The 18988-nt window shown below is 38.4% G+C and overlaps 1 protein-coding gene across 1 annotated transcript in view; it reads left to right on the top strand.

The window, feature by feature from the left end:
- The window catches only part of LOC134217470 (uncharacterized), a 35862-nt gene that overhangs the window by 1025 nt on the left and 15849 nt on the right, over window positions 1-18988 (top strand). Inside the window, 7 exon segments of the mRNA XM_062696242.1 lie at window positions 12708-13283; window positions 13473-13628; window positions 14008-14262; window positions 14563-14711; window positions 15243-15456; window positions 15736-15858; window positions 16401-16655. Of these exon segments, the coding sequence (XP_062552226.1) occupies window positions 12708-13283; window positions 13473-13628; window positions 14008-14262; window positions 14563-14711; window positions 15243-15456; window positions 15736-15858; window positions 16401-16655 (1728 nt within the window).

The following is an 18988-nucleotide window of genomic DNA, read 5'->3' as shown; positions in this document are numbered from 1 at the left end:
TGGCCGGTTATTGTGAAGCGGAAAGTAACACGGACACCGGCTCTAGCGTAATATTTTATGAAATCTCCGCTGCGATTTTGTCTCCATCGTTAGGGTGAATGACCCAATTATCGTTTTCATCAGCTTGGAGCCTCCATATCTATCACTTAGTCATATTTCAAGTAAATAATTTTACAGATTGAGAATTTCTAGAGATAGGTAATAAAATCTATTCTAATTCTATAGAAACATAAATCATTGGAGGTCGATCCCAAGAATAGAGGTGCTGCACAAATAGATCTTCTCCCTGACGCGTTTGATGTAAAGAATTTCCTTGGTGTGATATGATCAGACATTCAAAATACGAGTTTGTACAAAATATGTATGTCTTGGCATGTACTCAACTCGAGTGAAGTACTATCCGTTATAATGGTTTCACAGCTGAAGTCGATACATGCGTATATCGGAGTAAAAGTACGATCTCTTTTTGTAATCAATCCTGAATTCACTGACATGTGTCTATTCTTTAATGAATTATGGGCTTCAAATGGTGGATCACATTTTTAAATCAATGGATCACATTTTTATTCTACAGTCAGCTTTTTACCTTCCTACTTAAGGAGAGACATGATATACTAAGACAAAGATTATTGAAAGGATTGGAAAATGCTTTAACCTCTTTCGTACTTAGTCAGTACTCAGGATCAGTGATGGGATCCTCGTATTTATATATACTGAGAGATTGCGGCGTGGTAAAGCGTGTATAGCCGAACACGCCTTCTTGCTGACGGTATTTTGGGATTAACGCATTAACGCCCACTAAAGTTATATTGCATGTAAAAGTATTCTTGTTCTGCATGAGATAACCCGAAAATTGCAGAAAAGTTCTCAATTCGTCCAAATACTATGAGCTGAAAAAAAGTGTTCGATTATTTTACCGCGCATTATGGATTGTGGAATAATGTTACAAGCTTAGATTTTTTTATATCTTTATTAAGGAGACTTTCAGCCCAAGGCCGGCTTGCAGCTTAGATTATTAACCAATGTAGAGTACTGTTATAATACGTGACAATGACATTCTTTACTTAGGGATCTCGAGAAAATTTTCTCCAGCAGCTTTTATCGTGTCTTTACCGTTTAGGCTACCTCATTTATGAATACCATCAGGAATAATTTACAAAATAGAGGTACCTCTCACCGAAATATTTAAGGCTAAACAAGAAGACTTCAAGCAATAATAATAAAGTCAACGTGTCACCTCATGTAATCAGTATCTCATCGCCGATTATTATCCACCGTTTCTTCAACTTCTTGGAAAAAACTTCTCAAGTCAAACATATTTTCATCGCATCCATTCTGACCAAAGTTCGGAAGTGGTCAGATTTGTGTAGGGTAAAATGCCCAATAGTGGACCCCCTTGTAGCGAAATTTTGCTCTTCCTGGCATAAGGAGTGGAAATTTTCAAAATATTAATTTTGCGTGATATCTAATATCAAGCTCTGCATCTCCTGTTCACGATACATACAAAAAACACTCAAATACTCGACGTTATTCTTTGAAATTAACATTGTAAAGTTGGACTAAATTTGCCCTATAGTAGACCCCTTGGGGGTCCATAATAGGAAATTGCTTCCCCATAGTCGACACTTCATTTGATTTTCATGTTTCGTTTCGGGACGTTCTTCTTCCCTACACAGATAAAAATATGTTGTGATTTTAAATGTATGTTCATGCACATATTTGGAGCATGCAAATAAACGTAACATCCAATCGATCTAACTGTTCTTTTAAATCGAAATAAATTTAAATTGTGCTTGCTTGTAAAAGTCAATCAAATTTAATTGAATATCGAAACAATGAGAAAACAGAATGAATATCGAATGTTAATTCGTTTGATAGGGTTAGCTGCAATTTTACACATCGTTGAATTTTCAAAATTATTTGCTGTGTATTATGGACCCCCCAAAATATTCCTATAATGGACACTCTCGTGTATATTTTTTATAGAATTGTAAAAAATCAACTAATTTTACTTTCCAGAGCATTTTCAATGCATGTAATCAAATCATAGGACTGTAAGGTAGGTTCAGAGCCGTAGCGTGGACTCCCAGCGCCCTTGGCGAAACCGTTATTGGGCGCCCCTTACTTTCAGGCATGTTCAAAACAAATGGCATGATAGGAGCTGTTTTTCTTTCACGCAAATAAAAATACTAGATCCAGTAGTGCTTGTGTTACCGACACAAAATCCAGACTTCCTTGTTGTGAATTCACGCACTAGTGGATCTAACTAGGCCAATAAAATCCATCTCAATTGTGCCGATTAGTGGTTGGATCACTTTCGGACGTAGTCGCAACAAGAAGAACCCTACTTTGGAGTGGATTGAAAGACCTTCGGAATCGCCATTAGACCTTGGTCGGTAATTTTAAAGAACTACTCTACTGGACTTACAGTATTAGGGTAGGATATTTTTCGACTGGATAAGATGTAATACTCGGAAGTTGGCTTTCTCAGTCTAATAGAAGAGGACGATAGAGAAGAGGAAGAAACAGAGGACGATATTCTTCTTATGTGCCCCCTTCAAGAAAAGGTTAGTATTGACTTCTCCAAAGCCAGAATCACCAACACTAATGTCACTGTGTAGGATGTGTAAAATAAAAGTGGGTGGTAATCCAGTTGCAGCAAAACTATCACAAACACTTTGAGAGGAATACTGCGGAATCACGCACACTTCTATTAATTTGGAGAAGTCAATAGTCTGTCGTCTATCGTAAATAATTGTAAACCACATTCGATCAGTGGTGGAGAGGGTGCTTTCATGCTCGCTTTCTGTGAAATTTTGAAAAGTAATTTAAAGATTGGGTTTCTTTTCTAACATACAACAGCTGCAACAGACAAGTAAACAGACAGACAAGACAGCTGTCGGACAAGTAAAAAAAACATCGTCCTGATTCTTCAGACTGAGATAGTTAATTCAACTTGGAGAGAATTAGTGTAAGGTAAGAATAGCGATTTGACCAAGTCGTATGAAAAAAGACAACTTTGGACCTATTTGGATCAAAATATATCAATTCCTAGAGTGGGCCTATCGGTAGTTTGGTGGCATCGGTTGAATTGGTTAGGCCAATAAATTTTCACCCTTATACAATTGTCTGTTTAAATGAATCGAAAATATCACAGGATCAAATGCGATCGTTATGGTCCGAATTTTTCTCAAATTAGAACAAACGCCGCTAGCAGTGCATGCGAGTATCTATTACTTGGAAAGGGCTTAGATTTCTTAATCACGAACAAAAATTATACGCGTTTTTTTTAATCTACTCTATGTTTTGCCTTTGGCGTGCCATAAACTTGTTTTGCCATAAACTTGTTCCAATCTTCTTTTAATTTATATTTCCTGTTCCTTTCTATTTTCACTTCCTTTTTCATCAAGTAAATTATAAAAAGTAGTCAGTGAAGATGCTCCCTGAGGCCTGAGCCTACGTTCTGTTACCTGTATCAATTAATGACGGAAAAAGTCCTTTCGAAAATAAGTCAAACGGTTGATTGCGGATGTTAGTCCCCGAGGGAAATGTCTACAAGGTCACTCCTCACGGAATCCAAGCTTCAAAGTGCTCGCGTTTTCGAGGGCACACCACTCGATACGGAAGCAACGCACAACTGTCATTTTTATTTATTCACGCATGCTGCGACGCAGCAAAGCTAAATCAACAAAAATGACAGTTGTGCGCCGCCTCCGTATCGATTTTAGCCGATTGAGACCCTCAGCATCAATAAAACAATGAGTTACCCTCACCAAGCAAATTACAAACAAATCGAAGAAAATTCAAGTGGTATTCATCCACCCCCTGAAAAATGAGATTGATGAGATTTGTCATCATTTCCTATAGTTCAATTCTGGATTTCGGCGCCCCCTAAAGGCCTGGCGCCCTTGGCGGGGGCCAACCTGGCCAACCACACGCTACGGCGCTGGGTAGGTTCTCCCGATGGAATTTCATAGCAAAATATTTCCATTGTGCTGTAATAATGAAAAAAAAATGTCTGGAGGGTCCACTATTGGTTGGGGGTCCACTATTGGGCATTTTACCCTAGGTTAACAACGATACACCAGAAGTCAACTTTAACGAAATTAAAAATATCGAAAAATATTCGGTAGATGAGGATTCTGCAACCCGCTGTACAACTGGTAGGGACACGGCAGGTATTTCCGTCCGGCTAAAACCAACGAAAGCAACTATAGCAGAACGTTTCTCCTGAGCTTACGATTTGGTACGTATGAGTTTTACAAAAAAGCGTCTCTTCTATTGGTTTTCGAGACTATGACGAACAGACGAAAATACCTGCCGTGTCCCTATAAAAAAACAAAAAAAAAGTTTTCACCGTTTTTAATTTTTTATTCTTTATTAAAGATGCTTGCAGCCCTAGGCTGGTTCACCTCTGACCGTTTTCAATTTTTTGGTCTTTACCTTTCTCTTTTTACAACTTTTCGCGCATAGAAGTCACCACCATGCTGGCGACAGCAGGGGTGGAGCTGGAGAGGAAGCCAACCACTTCTGTCAATATCTTGCTGTATTGGTTTTCTTCTACCGTGTTGTAGGTGAGCCGAAATGAAGATATAAAATTGAAATTCACTTAGTAGTTTGTGCAACTAGTTACAAAAAGATGATTTTATCAGCACAAGTTGTATGTTGGACGTTGAACGAGGCTTGCTGACTTGGATAAATACTATGAGTGCTGAAAAATCAAGTTTTGCAACGAGTTACACACGCTATGCAATGACGAAAAATGGGCTTTAATATGAAAATTAGTAGCAAAATGGTACAGTCTAATTCATTTCACATGATCATTCTTGGCAATAAATTATGTTGCTGCGGAGAACAACCAGATTTCATGTAATCGTGCCACATTATATAGCTCGGCAAACCATGAAGCGATAGTTGAACTTGAGCTGGGGAGTCACAAATAAAACACCTTAGTTGAACACCTACAGTTGTTAATCGCAATGCCATTGTTGAGCACATCGATCAGTTCCTCCACTAATTGATCCAAAAAATCATCAAGACTGGTAGGTTTAGTCTTTCCATAAAATATGGCAATTACCATAGGTGCAATTTCGGGCATTTCAGTAATATTGAATAAAATGGGCCAAAATTGTACTTTGCTGCTCTTGTACAGGGGTAGCCCATCAATGTTAACCAATATGTTGTTGTACCAATACTGCCCTCCAGCGATTTTAATTATTTCTGATGTAGCGAGATGTTTTTAACAAAGATCTTACGGAACGGGGCAATCTTTTCCCATCTGTTTTTCTTCTAATAATTTCCATAATCAGATTAATAGACTCGTGTGATTGATTGGTTTTTAGAGCCCAATACCTGATGCATTCAATCAAATCCATGTTATCCAACACATCGGTGTATTGATCTATTCCCGATGACTCATCAGATGAGTCATCAACGCTCGTCGTTATATTTTCAATTTCAGCGTCATCGTTTTCACCGAGGTTTTCACTTTCCAAAAAATCTTCGAGATCCCTGCCATCTTGGTTGGTGTTTTCGGCTGGAAATGTAGGTTGCGGAAGATCTGTGTTTATTTTTCTTATGACCGACACGGCTTGAAATGGGACAGATTATTGATTTCCTAGGTACAATTAGTACATAAATATAAGCGTACAATCAACAAAATGCAGATTTTATTACCTTCCAGAGCAGCTTGATTTTCAGCTTCCCATTTTTCCAAAAGCTTTTTACGATGATAATAAAATAAACAATTATTTTTTATAACATTTGAAAAGTTCATTTTTTTTGTTCCTACAAAGTAGGTATTGTTCAGAACTTTTTTGTACTTGTAAAGAGCAATAAAATACAACAACAACTATTTGGTGAACTTTTGTGCTGACAACAAGTTCGGTTATTGCTATGATGGAACTTGTAGATAGAAGTTCGGTGCAAGTTCCAAAGTACCGTAGTGTGAACTTTATAGTTCGGAATGATGTTGATCTTTAATGCTGATTAGAGGTTCGGCTAGTACATTAACCGAACTTCATGTTAGAAGTTCGAAACAATAATTCTAAGTAGCATAACGTGAACTTTAAAGTTCAGATGAAGAGGAATAAACAACGCTCTTGAACTTTCAAGTTCATAAAAATGATTAAGTTCGGTTTATAAACAATGGAACTATATTCGAACCAAATGTGTTTTAGTTCAATCCTCAAGTACAATCTGAACTTTTGTTTTTTCATTTATTACGTGACGCAGAGAACACACTTACCCAAGCTGATTCAGCAAAATGTAGTCATGTAACTACTATTCTGATGTTGGTTTTTCATTATATCACTCGAATGAGTTGTTATAATGGCAACCCATTTGAGCAGCATAATGATCATTAAGGCCACTCCTCACAGAATCCAATTTTCAAAGTACTCGCGTTTTCAAGAGCACACCATTCGATACGGAAGCAACGCACAACTGTCATTTTTATTTTTTCAGCTTTGCTGCGTCGCAGCATGCTGATTAGAACATAAGAACAAGTAGGCGAGCCGTCCCGTACGGTACAGTGCGTACCAGGTCTGCCTACAAGGTTTAGAAAAAGAAGGCGAGCTTTCAGCGGGGATTCGGACGTCTATCTAAGCAAGCGAACGGTACTCAGCATCGATAACCACGCACCTCCATCAGCTGTTGACTTGATTCGCCCTATCCATGCAATCAGCGTGTAGACGCACGGAGACTATGGTGGGGAGCTCGGTTTAAAATGCGCCAGTCTGCTATAGACTGTTCCAATTTTTTTTTGAAATACATATTTCGAACAGAAGACTTATTTTTTAATATTTTGAGTTTTTTTTTTACAAGTTTGTGGCTCCGTATAGTTCATTATTTTGTCTATTTTTTCTAGTGTCGAGTTTTGCCGATTTCATGGAATATAAGTCATGTTTTAGGATTTTTTCCTTCACATGGTTTAGAGATGTTTGCACAACGCAGTTTCAAGTAGTTTCTTCAAATTTCTCATCGATATCTACACTAAAGCCATTGAATGTGCACAGATAGAAAAATCCACCGAAATTTACGCTGAAAATCATGCACATAAATGGAACGTCATTACTAGCGTAATTCCACACGGGATACAGCCTAAATGTATACAATAATAGACGTGAATCGTCTATATTGCATGCAAGTTGCAAGCAATCTTGTTAGGAAGAGGACCATTTCAGCGAAGAATAGCGTAAATTTCCGCATGACAAATTTTACGCGCTGTCTACTTTTCATTATTTTTTCTGTGTGGTCATTAAACGTATTTACCAAGCATTGCAGGTGTCAAAACATTTAAAATTCACAGGGTGCCACTCCGAAAATCGTCAACTAAATGTCGAGCCCTCGTTTTCACTTATTTAGCATGTTTTTTGTTTTATTTAATACAAATATCAAACCCCAAAGTTATTTGGTTTTTATACCACGCTGGTATAAATTTATTATAATTTGTTTTGTACTTTTTCGAGGTTTTCTTACCTTCGCAACATATTTGCAATCACTTCTAGACGACAATACTAGCATTCCTATACAATTCCAATGAAATATGGACTGATCTAATAGTTCTACGTTTTTTATAAGGTGATTTTTCAAAGAAAAAAACGCCGTAAAAATGGTCAATTTGGGCAAGGCAATTTTTCTGACCCAAAATCAGGCATTGCAATATCATCTGAGCACAGGATATTATCTTTGCTTCTGCAAAGATATTATCCCTAATCGAAGAGCACTCTGGAAAGATATTATCATTTGAGCATTTGATGATGATCCTGATAGCCAGTGCTGTTCGGGGTTTGTTCACGTTGCGAGGGCGTTGCTACAACAAAAGCAGTGAAAAAATGTTTCTCCATGGCGAACATTGCACTTTGTTTACTGAGCAGATAGATAACTAAGATCGATATCCCTTCATATCATCAGTATCTTTGCTCAGAAGATCGAATGATGGGATAAATTGCAATGCCTGCCCAAAATAGAAGGAAAAATATTTTCCAAATTTGACGTTAAATATTCAGAAAACTTACATCACAATATTTAAATGGTTCTTATGTATAGGATGCTTCAAAATTTGCTTGGAACATTGCATGCATTTCAATTTTCCGACTATTTTCAGTATGCTTATAATTTCTTATAATTTAAATGTGGTTAATAGTCAATTTTAAAAGTTTTACACATTTATAAAAAAAAATATTGGAAATTGAGTACTATTTTGTTCTTTCGTGTTTTCGCTCGTATACCTTTAAAGAGTGAAATATTAAAAGTATGTTTCTACAACTTACCGTATTCAATAAAAGGTTATAGCGGTGAATGTTACACTCTAAAATATTTATCCAACTCGTTACACGGAAAACGAAAAATTAACTCTCAAAATTTAAAAATTGCAATAAGTCAGCATTGGATAGGAATTTTTAAACTCTAAATAAACATATCAAAAAAATAATGGATTCAAGAAACTATTTAATCGGATAAAAAACTCGTAAAACAAAATTCTCAAAAATCAAAGTGTGAAATTGATAAAATCGCGAATTAAAAATTTTTAATGCCCAAACCGTGTTTAGATCGATTTTAGAAAGCAAAATAGTGATTTTGAGCGAAAACAAAAATTTGGGTTGTAGAGGGTTAAAAATATGTGTAAAGACATTTATGATGAAATCAATAAAAATAAATTGTTTCTTTCCCCTTCGTTTCTCTAAGGGTTTTTCATTGGATAAAAACATTTTCTCGATAACCTTCACATTTGTCTGGAAGAACAAATTGGTAATGATTGTGCCAAGTTACTAGAAAGTTAACTTTACTACATTTTTCATAGACAAATATGGTACATGGCCTTTTTGATTGATTGTTCTCGCGGTTCTCAAGCCTTTCCTTCAGTGGTATCTTTTCAGATCTTTGCACTGCTTGAGTATGGTGACAAACTTAGGATCAGATTGGCCTGTTGGAAAGCAATTTAGCCCCTGGCGTTGATTTTCGATGACTAAGAACCTATGCTGTACACACATTCTATTTTTTTTCCCTAAACAATGGAGGGGGAATCTGTTCAACAGACATCCTGGGTTGACCAGGAAGTGCGGGGTTAGGGATCACCGAGGGAGGCAGGACTACATCCCCGACCCGCTAAACCGTTTCCATTGCCGCCAAGCCCATAGTCCCTTCGGTACAACCAGAAAGTAATGCTTCAAAGGGGGGCCAGTGCACAACGCACCCTCAAGGTTAGCTGCGTGTCCTTGCAGCACCGAACATCGTAACTCGCTTTTTTAGAAGAACACCATGGTATCGTGCCAGCGCATTGCCGGCTTTCCAGGTGGCCTTACCACCTTACCTTCACGGGGAAAGGCATATCATGCTTTTTATGAATTTTAAGGTTTTTTGAATAATTGCTAGCTACAGTTAAACATCCTAATAACTATACTGCCGCTAACCGCGAGTCGAGCACCTCCATATACAGATGTGCTCAACTTGGGATTAGCGGCAGTATAGCTTGTATCTGTTCAGCAAAAGTTTACATTACATCCTCCACTAGGACATTGCCGCATCACAGCACATAAGCTCATTGGAAAGTACTTCGGATACAAATCCAGAAATTCGTTTGGAAAATCCTCAAGATATTTTGTAGACCTTAGGAAATTTCTTTAAAAATTCCTTTATGAATTATTTCGGGAATCTCTTCAGAAATTCGTTTGTAAATTACTTATTTTTTTCAAACTGTTTATAAAAAGACAGAATCACCGTCTTCGACCAGAGGTCGCACAGACTGAACACTTAACATCTAGCATGAGACAACGGACAGGACCTTCACACAACACCCAGTGAACCAGTGGACAACTTTTCGCTTTACGAAAAGTTTCCCCTTACCGGGGTGGAAATCGAACCCACACTCCACAGCACATGCGTCTAGACGATTGACGTCGCAAACCGCACGGCCACGAAGCTGTTGTTTAAATGTTTTTTTGATTTAAAATAGGTTTAACACTTAAATACCTTTGGAAATTTCTTCGAAAGTTCCTTTAGAAATTCCTCCAAATTAGAATTCTTCCCGGAGTTATTCCTTTCAGGAATTTTTCATGGTATACTGAAGGAATTTCGTCCTAGACTTCCTGGAGAAAATTCCAAAGGAATTTCTGAAAAAATACAAAGGCCTTTCCGGAGGGTTTTCTGGAGGAATCTCTGAATGAATGTCCAAATTACCTAGGACCTAAGGAAATTTTTTAAGGAGTTCTTCTGGAAATTCCTTCAAAAACTCTTCTAAGATTGATTCTGACAATTCTATAAGGAATGCCTTCCGAAATTATTTTTGGAATACTACCCATGTAGATCGGTACACTTCCCCACAGTTGTAATGGATTTGAGTTGTAATGATTTGATTGATTCCTCAAAGAAACCATCCCTTGGAAAGCTCAAAAAGGAAATTTATTCATTAGTATGTATATTGGATTACACATTATCAAAATTGCCTCTGCTTACGGGTCTACTAGCTACGTTTTGCCATTCTCGTACAACAAAGTTGTACCGAAGGCTATCATTTCACTCCGAAAACAAAGCAAATCCTAATATGAGAAACAATTTGTAACTCCTAAAAAGGAAAAATTTCTTAGAGGTTTTTTTCATAAAACATTTTGATCATTCGTGAAGATCTGCGATTCATCCTAGTATGACAGTTGAGACAAGATGCGCAAAAAAATACCTAGCAAAAAGTAGATTGCGCATTTCGAGAAAAATAAATCACATTCGTTTTCTGACCGGATAACTGCTTGTCGGACAAATGACGACCTACATTTCCGTTCAACCAAATAACTAGCTAAAAACGAGAAAAAAACCGTCAACAATCAACAAATTGCTCGTTGTTTCTCTAACGGCGTTTGTGTCCTCATCGCCACGAGGCAAAAGGCGTCGCATTATTTTGTTCGAGTGCAATTACCTTTGGCACCAGGATCATAGACTTCTGATGCGCCACATTGAAATGGCCTAGGGGAGGGTGTTGTAGATCGTTACTATGTAATTATTCGATCAGTATCTATCTCTCGATAACAGTATTGAGTGTCGAAGTTAAATATCTGAGTTATAAACAGCAAGAATAATGTTGGAAATAGACGGACGGAAATTGTATCAAAAATCAGGAATTAGACCACCTGGTCTATCAAGTGTTAACGGTCATAACCTCAATCGTAATTATGTCGCATCCAACAGAATTATTTATTATTTAAATTGGTATTTTAATAATCAATTTTTATAATCAGCGATTGGTGCTCTGAGGAGAATGATCACAACCTATCGTGCGTCTCCATACATTCTGTTCTCCATCTAAAAAACTCATAAATTTTTGAATGATTATATTTCCGGCAAATCATTCAGAAGAACATTCGAATAATTGAGCAAAATGAAAGCATAACATGGACAATAATATTGAGGTGAAGAAACCCCGAAAGGATTTACCGATTTACTGGTATTTTGTGTAGGATTGCTCCTATTATAAGATTACGATGTGTGTGGAAATGGGTCTTAGCGCACATGTGTTTACCAAGAATTCGGTAGGTGAATCTCAACAGTAACCTTTTTTCATACTAGGAGAATACAGTTAAACATGGTAAAACAAAATTTTGGTATGGTTTTGCAGGGGAGTGCTGATGCGCAATAACCGTTTGTCAAAATCGTTATTTTCCCTATTTCATTTATTTATAAACCACTCTTTCTCGAAGTGCAGCTTTGCAGTTTAGGGAAGATCCATTAATTACGTAACGCAAAAATTGGCCATTTTCAACCCCCCTCCCCCTATGTCACACTTTTTGTATGAATCATTGAAAACTTTTGTATGGATTGTCACACTTCAGTCAACCCCCCCCCGCTCTAAGCGTCACGTAATTTGTGGATGTTCCCTTAGACGTTATAAAAAGCTGTCTATAAACAACAGTGATTTGCATTATGGTTTGATAATTGTCAAATCAAGACGGAAAATATACAAATAGCGGCGAAATAAAAGAAGAGTGAAAGTTTTACGAACGGTGCCGGCATCACGACGCGATTCCGTTGCGAAAAAGTAGGCACAGCTGCCACGTTGGCATGGTGATGTGCGCGTGAGCTGATGCCGGCCATTCGTTAGCCGAGCACGCGGAAAAGATCACATGTTGTAGCTCTATTAATAAGTGGTGGTTATTTTTTGGGTATTATTCTGCTTATATTACGAACATTCTTAGGAAAATTGTTTTCTTCCAATTTGGATAAATATTTCTCCTGTGTTTGTTGTGTTGTTGTTAGGCTTAGATATAAGCAGAAAGATAGGATATAGGGTGTTTGTCCAGTGAGGAATTTTCGCATATCTCGGACGACATAAATTTAAAAAATTAAATATAGGGGAACGGTTCGGCACTTCATCCCATAGCTCCTATTTCCATCCCATCAAAAACAAAGGAATGAAAAGGAATTTGGTTGGTTTCTTATTTTTGTGACTTTTTTCAGCAGTCAGCACGCGTGTTAGCAAAAAGAAGCGACGAGATTGGTGCTGTATTTCTTTGTTTTGCGATGAGATGAATATGTTCAGTGAGATGGAGATAGGAACAGTTCCCCTATATGTGTCTGTAACTTGAATAAATTTTATGTTTTCGGAAAAAAAAAATGATTTTTCGAATGAATAAATTTGCAACATTTTGCAACATTTTAAATATTTGAAGATTATGTTTCATTTTACTTATTTTACATTCCTATTTACTACCTTTCTGTAGACGATGAAGACACCGTCAAGGAAACCCCCAGCCCCAAGGTAACAGCTGGAGCCGCTCAAGTTGCCAAAGAGCCAGGTGACATCCAGATGCATTTGCACAATGACCACGGCACCGGCGGTCACTGGTGCGCCAAAATAGTGTTCTTCATTCTCCTGACCGGGTTGGGCGCCCTAATCGGATTGATCATTCTGGAAAACCGAGGCGTTTCAAATGCCGATACACCATTATCGGAATCCCGTTATGCCGAGTACTTCAACGGTTGGGTAGATGAAGAACGTGAAAATGATCATCACCATGAGGAGATTCTGGAAGCTCTGAACCAGTTGGATGAGCACGATGACGAAGATGAAGCGCATGGCGGCGACGATGACCACGGTGAAGAGGACGAAGAAGACGACGGTGCTCCATACGCTGAAGTGGAAGATCACGACGATGAGCATGACTTGGAAGATGAAGAAGAAGGCGAGCTGCCAAAGCTAGATGATGATGAAGTCGAAGAAATTGTTGCCGTGAAGAAGGTGGCTAAACAAGAAGCCGCTGTTGAGGCGGATGAAGAGGATGATGATGATAATGAAGGTAAGTCGATTCAATGTTTCATTCGTGACTTTGCTCTATGCTGGATCTCCTACTTGCCACTGTGACAACTGATTCATTATTGGCTTCTAAGTTTACTGCTTTGCTATGATGATTGATTTGAGAGAACTAACAAGATTATCAAAATTTCCCAACCATTGGAAAATGACCAATTTCCCGATCAAACTCCAGATACTAATGACAATGAAGAAGAAGAAGATGAAGGTGGCTATGAAGCCGATGATGATGACGATCAGGCTGATGCCGATATTGATGATGAAGAAGTAGAAGATGATTTCGTCGAAGACGGTGACGAAGACGCCGACGATGACGATGAGAATGATGATGGTAATTCGGTATTTTCCTACTTCAAATTTTAACCCGACATACGAGTGAGTACATGTGGAAACCTCCGCATTCCGCTACAAGCGTTCTCTGCTTTGTGTATTTGCGTCGCACAGTACCAATTACTGTGGTGTTTTTTTTCTATGCGTGTTTGGAGTGCTCCATCATCCTCCCTTCGTTTCCGGATCCGCCCACACCATGCGTAAGACAACAAACTGTTGAGAGCGCAAAACATCTTCTCCTGTTGGTTTTATCTTTTCCGTTTGGCTTATACCGTCCATCTGCTGCAGCTTTGATGTGTTGTGTGCGACTTTTGACATACCCCAATTGGCCGGTGTTTACTGAGAAAGCAAAATTTGTTCTATTCTACGCGCGTGTAAAGTTACCAAACCAACCGCGAAGACAACGGACGATCAACCCGATGACGACAATGACAATAATGAGGACGATGGAGATGGTGACGGCGATGATGATCATGAAAAGGATACTGGTGCTGGCGACGATGATGACGATGAGAAGGAACCTGAATTGGATCAATCAAATAATGATGATGATGATGATGATGGAGTTAATGATGATCCGGATGACGATGTTCCGGATGATCAAGACAATGACGATGATGATGGTGACGAAAACGGTGAGGCTGATGATGGAAACAGCAATACAACGGATATTTAAAAATTAACTCATGTAATAGAAGGGCGCAAATATGCAGACATTATTATGAACAGACACACAGACGTAACACTTCAAGAATTCTCATCTGTTGTTGACTTAGCCTATTTAGGTGCTCACTTGATAAGACACGGCGTTAGAAATCCTTATGAGTTAGGCTTCTGTCAAATAATGGTCCGGAAAGTAAATGCAACGCTCTTCGATGATAAACTGCTCAAAATTTGGGTTAGCAGACTCTATTAATAAATAATTCAATTTCCAGAACCGGTCGTTTACAGTCAAAAGGCCGATAATGATGATAACGACGATGAACCTAACAATCTAACGGCTGACGACGACGATGCCGATGGTGAGGAAGATAATGACCAGTTTGATGAAGACGATGATGGAAACGCACCATTTGACGAGGAGGTTAGTAGTTGTATAGTTTTATTTTTACAAATAGTTTCTCATTTATGCCTTAATATTTGCAAATTAAAGAACAAAACTAACGCTTTGAATGATCAAGTTAACACTTTGAAATTAGACATGGTTCAGAAACGAGAGGTTAAGACTGCTGAAAATGTCATCGTAAAAAGGGCTGCTTTTGAAAAGGTAGGATGCTTTTTTTTCTTTTGATTATGAGTTCGTTCTGAGTTTAAATTTGATTGCACACGCGTGCCTTTAGACTGTTAAGATAGAAGATTCCGTAAGAAACGAACTGCCCGCAGAGGCTGTGATTAGTGCCGAGGTACTTAAAACTCAGATGGATGAGCTTGTGGAGAACTACAACAAATTAGCTGATATGATGAACATGCCCAAGGAAGAAGTGTCCACACAAACGAGTTTCAATCAAGAGAACTCTAAGGTAAGGTTTTGGCTTTCTTTTCCAATACTCGGCTTGCTCGAACTCGAAGAGTAAATTAAATGCAAATTGTCTACTCATGATCATATTTTCCTTAGGACGACGATGACCAACTGAATGACAGAAAGCCCGACAACGACAATGACGGCGATAATGATGACGATGATGATAACGACGGTGATGATTTTGAAAATTTCGTCGACAATGATGACGGCGAAGAAGAGTACCTCGCGAAGCTACGGAAAGAGCAAGAGCAACGAAGTCAGCAGAAGCAACAACAAGAGAAAAATGAGCCCAGAGAAGAATCCTCTCGTAAGTATTATTTCAATTCGTCAAGACCTTGCTTGGGAGAAATCGCTCTCCTGTTTTTTTGAAGAGCTACAGAATCACAATGGAATAAATCAAGCTCATTCAATCACTCATTTCACATCAATGCCGACCCTGAGAAAGTGCAACTTATTGCTTCTCACTTGCAGAGAATCAGACAATTCAAAATTATTTTGATAAGAAAATTGTTTCAAAAAAGTACTTACATTTGAATATCGGTTTATGATTCGGATTTGCTGACCGAGCCTATTCTGACATTTCCAGTTGTGGTGCAAATCTTGGTTGGTGCGGCCCTGGTTGGCGCTGCTCGAATCGTTCTGATGCCTTCCGCACGTGGTTCCACTCCACCACCAGACGCTACATCCAAAGACCAAACGGCGCCAACGAGTGAGTGTCAGCCGTGCCTTTCTTTATCTCTTAAACTCGATGTTCTGTTGTTTTGTAATATTTGATGTTACATTTTATAAGTTATGTTTTATTATCGTGGTTCTTTTAAACATTTGTTTTTTGTTTTTATTTTGTGGCTATTTTGTTGCATGGCCTAACACCTGCCTTTTATTCGGTGTCCGTTTACTATCAATTTTGGAATATTTTTAGTTCAAATTTTAAAAGTTCTAACACACAAAACCACGTGTCTGTTCGCTAATAAATTGCACTTTCCATTTCTATTGCAATGTTCACATTTTCACACATGTTTGTAGTATATTTACGCAATATTTAGGGTACACACACAGCTGCTGGCGCCTTGTATTAAGAGCGAGTCCTTCACATGAAAAAGTGTTTAATACAATAAAATTGTGGTAGTGTATTTTACCTAGTGTACTGCATGCAATGAATGGTGTGAAGAATTCGTGTAATTGTTACGGTTCAAATGTGTCCAAAGTTTTCAACTGGTTTCAATACTGCTTGCTTTCGTTCCGCGATTCAAGACAGCACAGACCAGCAACCGCGAGAGAACTATCCCTCGTCTGGTCAGCAGCAGGAAAAGGTTCTGGCTACAAATTTGAGCGAACGACTGCTGCACACAGAGATGGCAGCCGCCAGTCTGGCGAAGAAGGCTGAGCTGATTGAAGAGTTGTTAAGCCCGATGCAAAGAGTCGCCCAACACTCTCAGTCCGTAGTTGAAGATTTCATCAACGCTGGCAGTGGACATGGCGATCGTGATGAGTTCATCGAAGGCAACGGTAAGTACTATAATGAATCGATGGAAATTGAATTGAATTCAATGGGAGTGGACGTTCAGAAAAAATACCTTAGAATATGAAGTATACCATATGCTTGGGTCTCCAATAGCCTTGCAAGCAAAGGCGTAGGGTTGCCAATCCGGAGATGGCGAGTTAGATCTCGTTCCGGTCTAGGATGTTTTTGGGTTGGAAACATTCTCGACTCCCTGGGAATAGAGTATCCATTGTACTTGCCACACAAGATACATACTCATGCAATGGCGGGCATAGAAAAGCTTTCAATAAATAACTAAGGAAATGCTAATACACGGAAACAAATGCATACCCACAGGCATGAATAAAAAATCATGAAATGATGAATCAGGTCAGTTCATAAAACCATGTTTTTATAATTCATGATTTCAGGAAACATTATTCATGGTACTAGGAAATCCTCATCAGTAGACAGTATGCATAACCGGTTATACTTTGAACATTCCATTCCCAAGAAGTAGGAACGGCTGAGAGGTACCACACCGGACTCTCGCTCAGTGTACTCGAGTTCGAATCTCCTGTTGATATTTTTTTATTCTGTCGATTTTAACAGCAAATTGTAACGCATTGGGTGCGTTACGCGAAAATAAATCATGAAATCATGAATTATATTCATGATGTATTTTCGTGGCATGAAAACACGACGGATTCATGGAATCATGAATTATTTTCTCATTTCTGGGAACGGATTTTACCCGTGTAGAATACTTGTTGCTTGTTGAAAAGCCGGCTAAGTTCTAGTTGGAAGAAGAAGATGCTTGATCATTGCATTGAGCAATGTCAAAAATAGAAATCCGGGTTAATCCACCTAGCAGTGGATTTCCATTGATTCGCTTTTATTTGCACTCATTTTGATACATTGCAGTCAAGTCCATGACATTTTAGGAGTATGTACATCAAATGAGATTTGAAATACTTTTGAAAATAATGAGTAGGTCTAATATACACATTCTTCTTCTTCTGATTGGAATTACATCACCCGCTCGATGGCGGCCACATACCCTTTGTCCGCATAATTTTGAGTGCGTTCGAGATACGAACACGGACGAACATACTTACTTGAAGTCATAATGTAGATCTCTGTGTTTACTTTGTGATTACGGCGTTGAACTTAATTTTAAGATAAAAAAAACACCTAGGGGGAATGACGGCTTTGGCAGGTTTTGTTCTATTATTGGCAGGGGGGTTTTTTATGACTGACTAGGCTCAAATTTGGCCTAAACATTCTTTGCATATCAAGAATATTGTGGCCAAATTTCATAAAATTTATTGAACAAAAACCCCCTGCCAATAATAGAACAAAACCTGCAAAGCCGTTTTCCCCCTAAATAAAGATTAAAAAAAAAGTTTACGTTGTCGCCTTCTAGAATTAGCAACCAACTTCATTGTTTGGCCATCCGCAAGAGCAAACACCAAAACACTCTAGTAGGGATGCTTGGTCAGATACACGCTTTTAGGTGTCCGCAAGAGCAAACGCCACCTCTGATGTGACGCGACTCACGGGAAGGAATAACAATTATTATCAATGTCAATCAATGCGCCATCGCGTCTACTCTGGCTCGTTTTCTACAGGGAGAGAACTAAAATAGCGATCGGTTCTGAAATTTTTCACGGGATCGACATTAAACAAGATCACTGGATGATTACAACCTTTCTATTCTTGGTCTAAGACCCTTTCACAGTCGGGACACTCCCACGGCGGTTGAAATGTCTTTTTTGCAACATTTGCGTGTGGGACAAATCACGAATACGTATGCACAGTTGAAACGAGAACATTATTTGTACAATGCATTACAATGGTGCAAACCATATTAGGGACTAAAATTTCAAACTGAAAATAAGAATCTGAAGAACCCAAAATATATATTGTAGCAATTCAATAACATTTGTTTCATTAAAAATTGGTTTAAGAACATGAACATGGTTTAACAGCCAATGAAAATAGTAGATTTTTAGGGTGAGAAAACGAATTTTTTATTAATTTTTCACAAATGGGCTCCCTCGCACCTCTTTAGGTTAAAAAGGTATTGATAGTAGAGTTTGTGTGCCATGAATTTATAGTTATGTGAATTCTCGCTTGGCACTGTGTAATATGGATAATATCCATTGCCGATATCTATGGGACCGTTCACTAATTACGTTGCTCGCAAAAGTGCATAGTGAGTATTTCGACTTTCGACTTTCGAGTCAAGTACGAGACACTGAAGACGACCACACAGTTGTGGTCGAAATACGTATCTGCAAAAATATCGAAATAATTGGTGGAATTAAATGGAGTTACTTAACTCGTCTTAGACGGT

This window comes from Armigeres subalbatus, chromosome 2, assembly GCF_024139115.2.
Source record: "Armigeres subalbatus isolate Guangzhou_Male chromosome 2, GZ_Asu_2, whole genome shotgun sequence".
In the NCBI taxonomy this organism is placed as follows: domain Eukaryota; kingdom Metazoa; phylum Arthropoda; class Insecta; order Diptera; family Culicidae; genus Armigeres; species Armigeres subalbatus.
The sequence above is the reverse complement of the archived record's forward strand: the minus strand, read 5'-3'. Positions and strand labels throughout refer to the sequence as shown.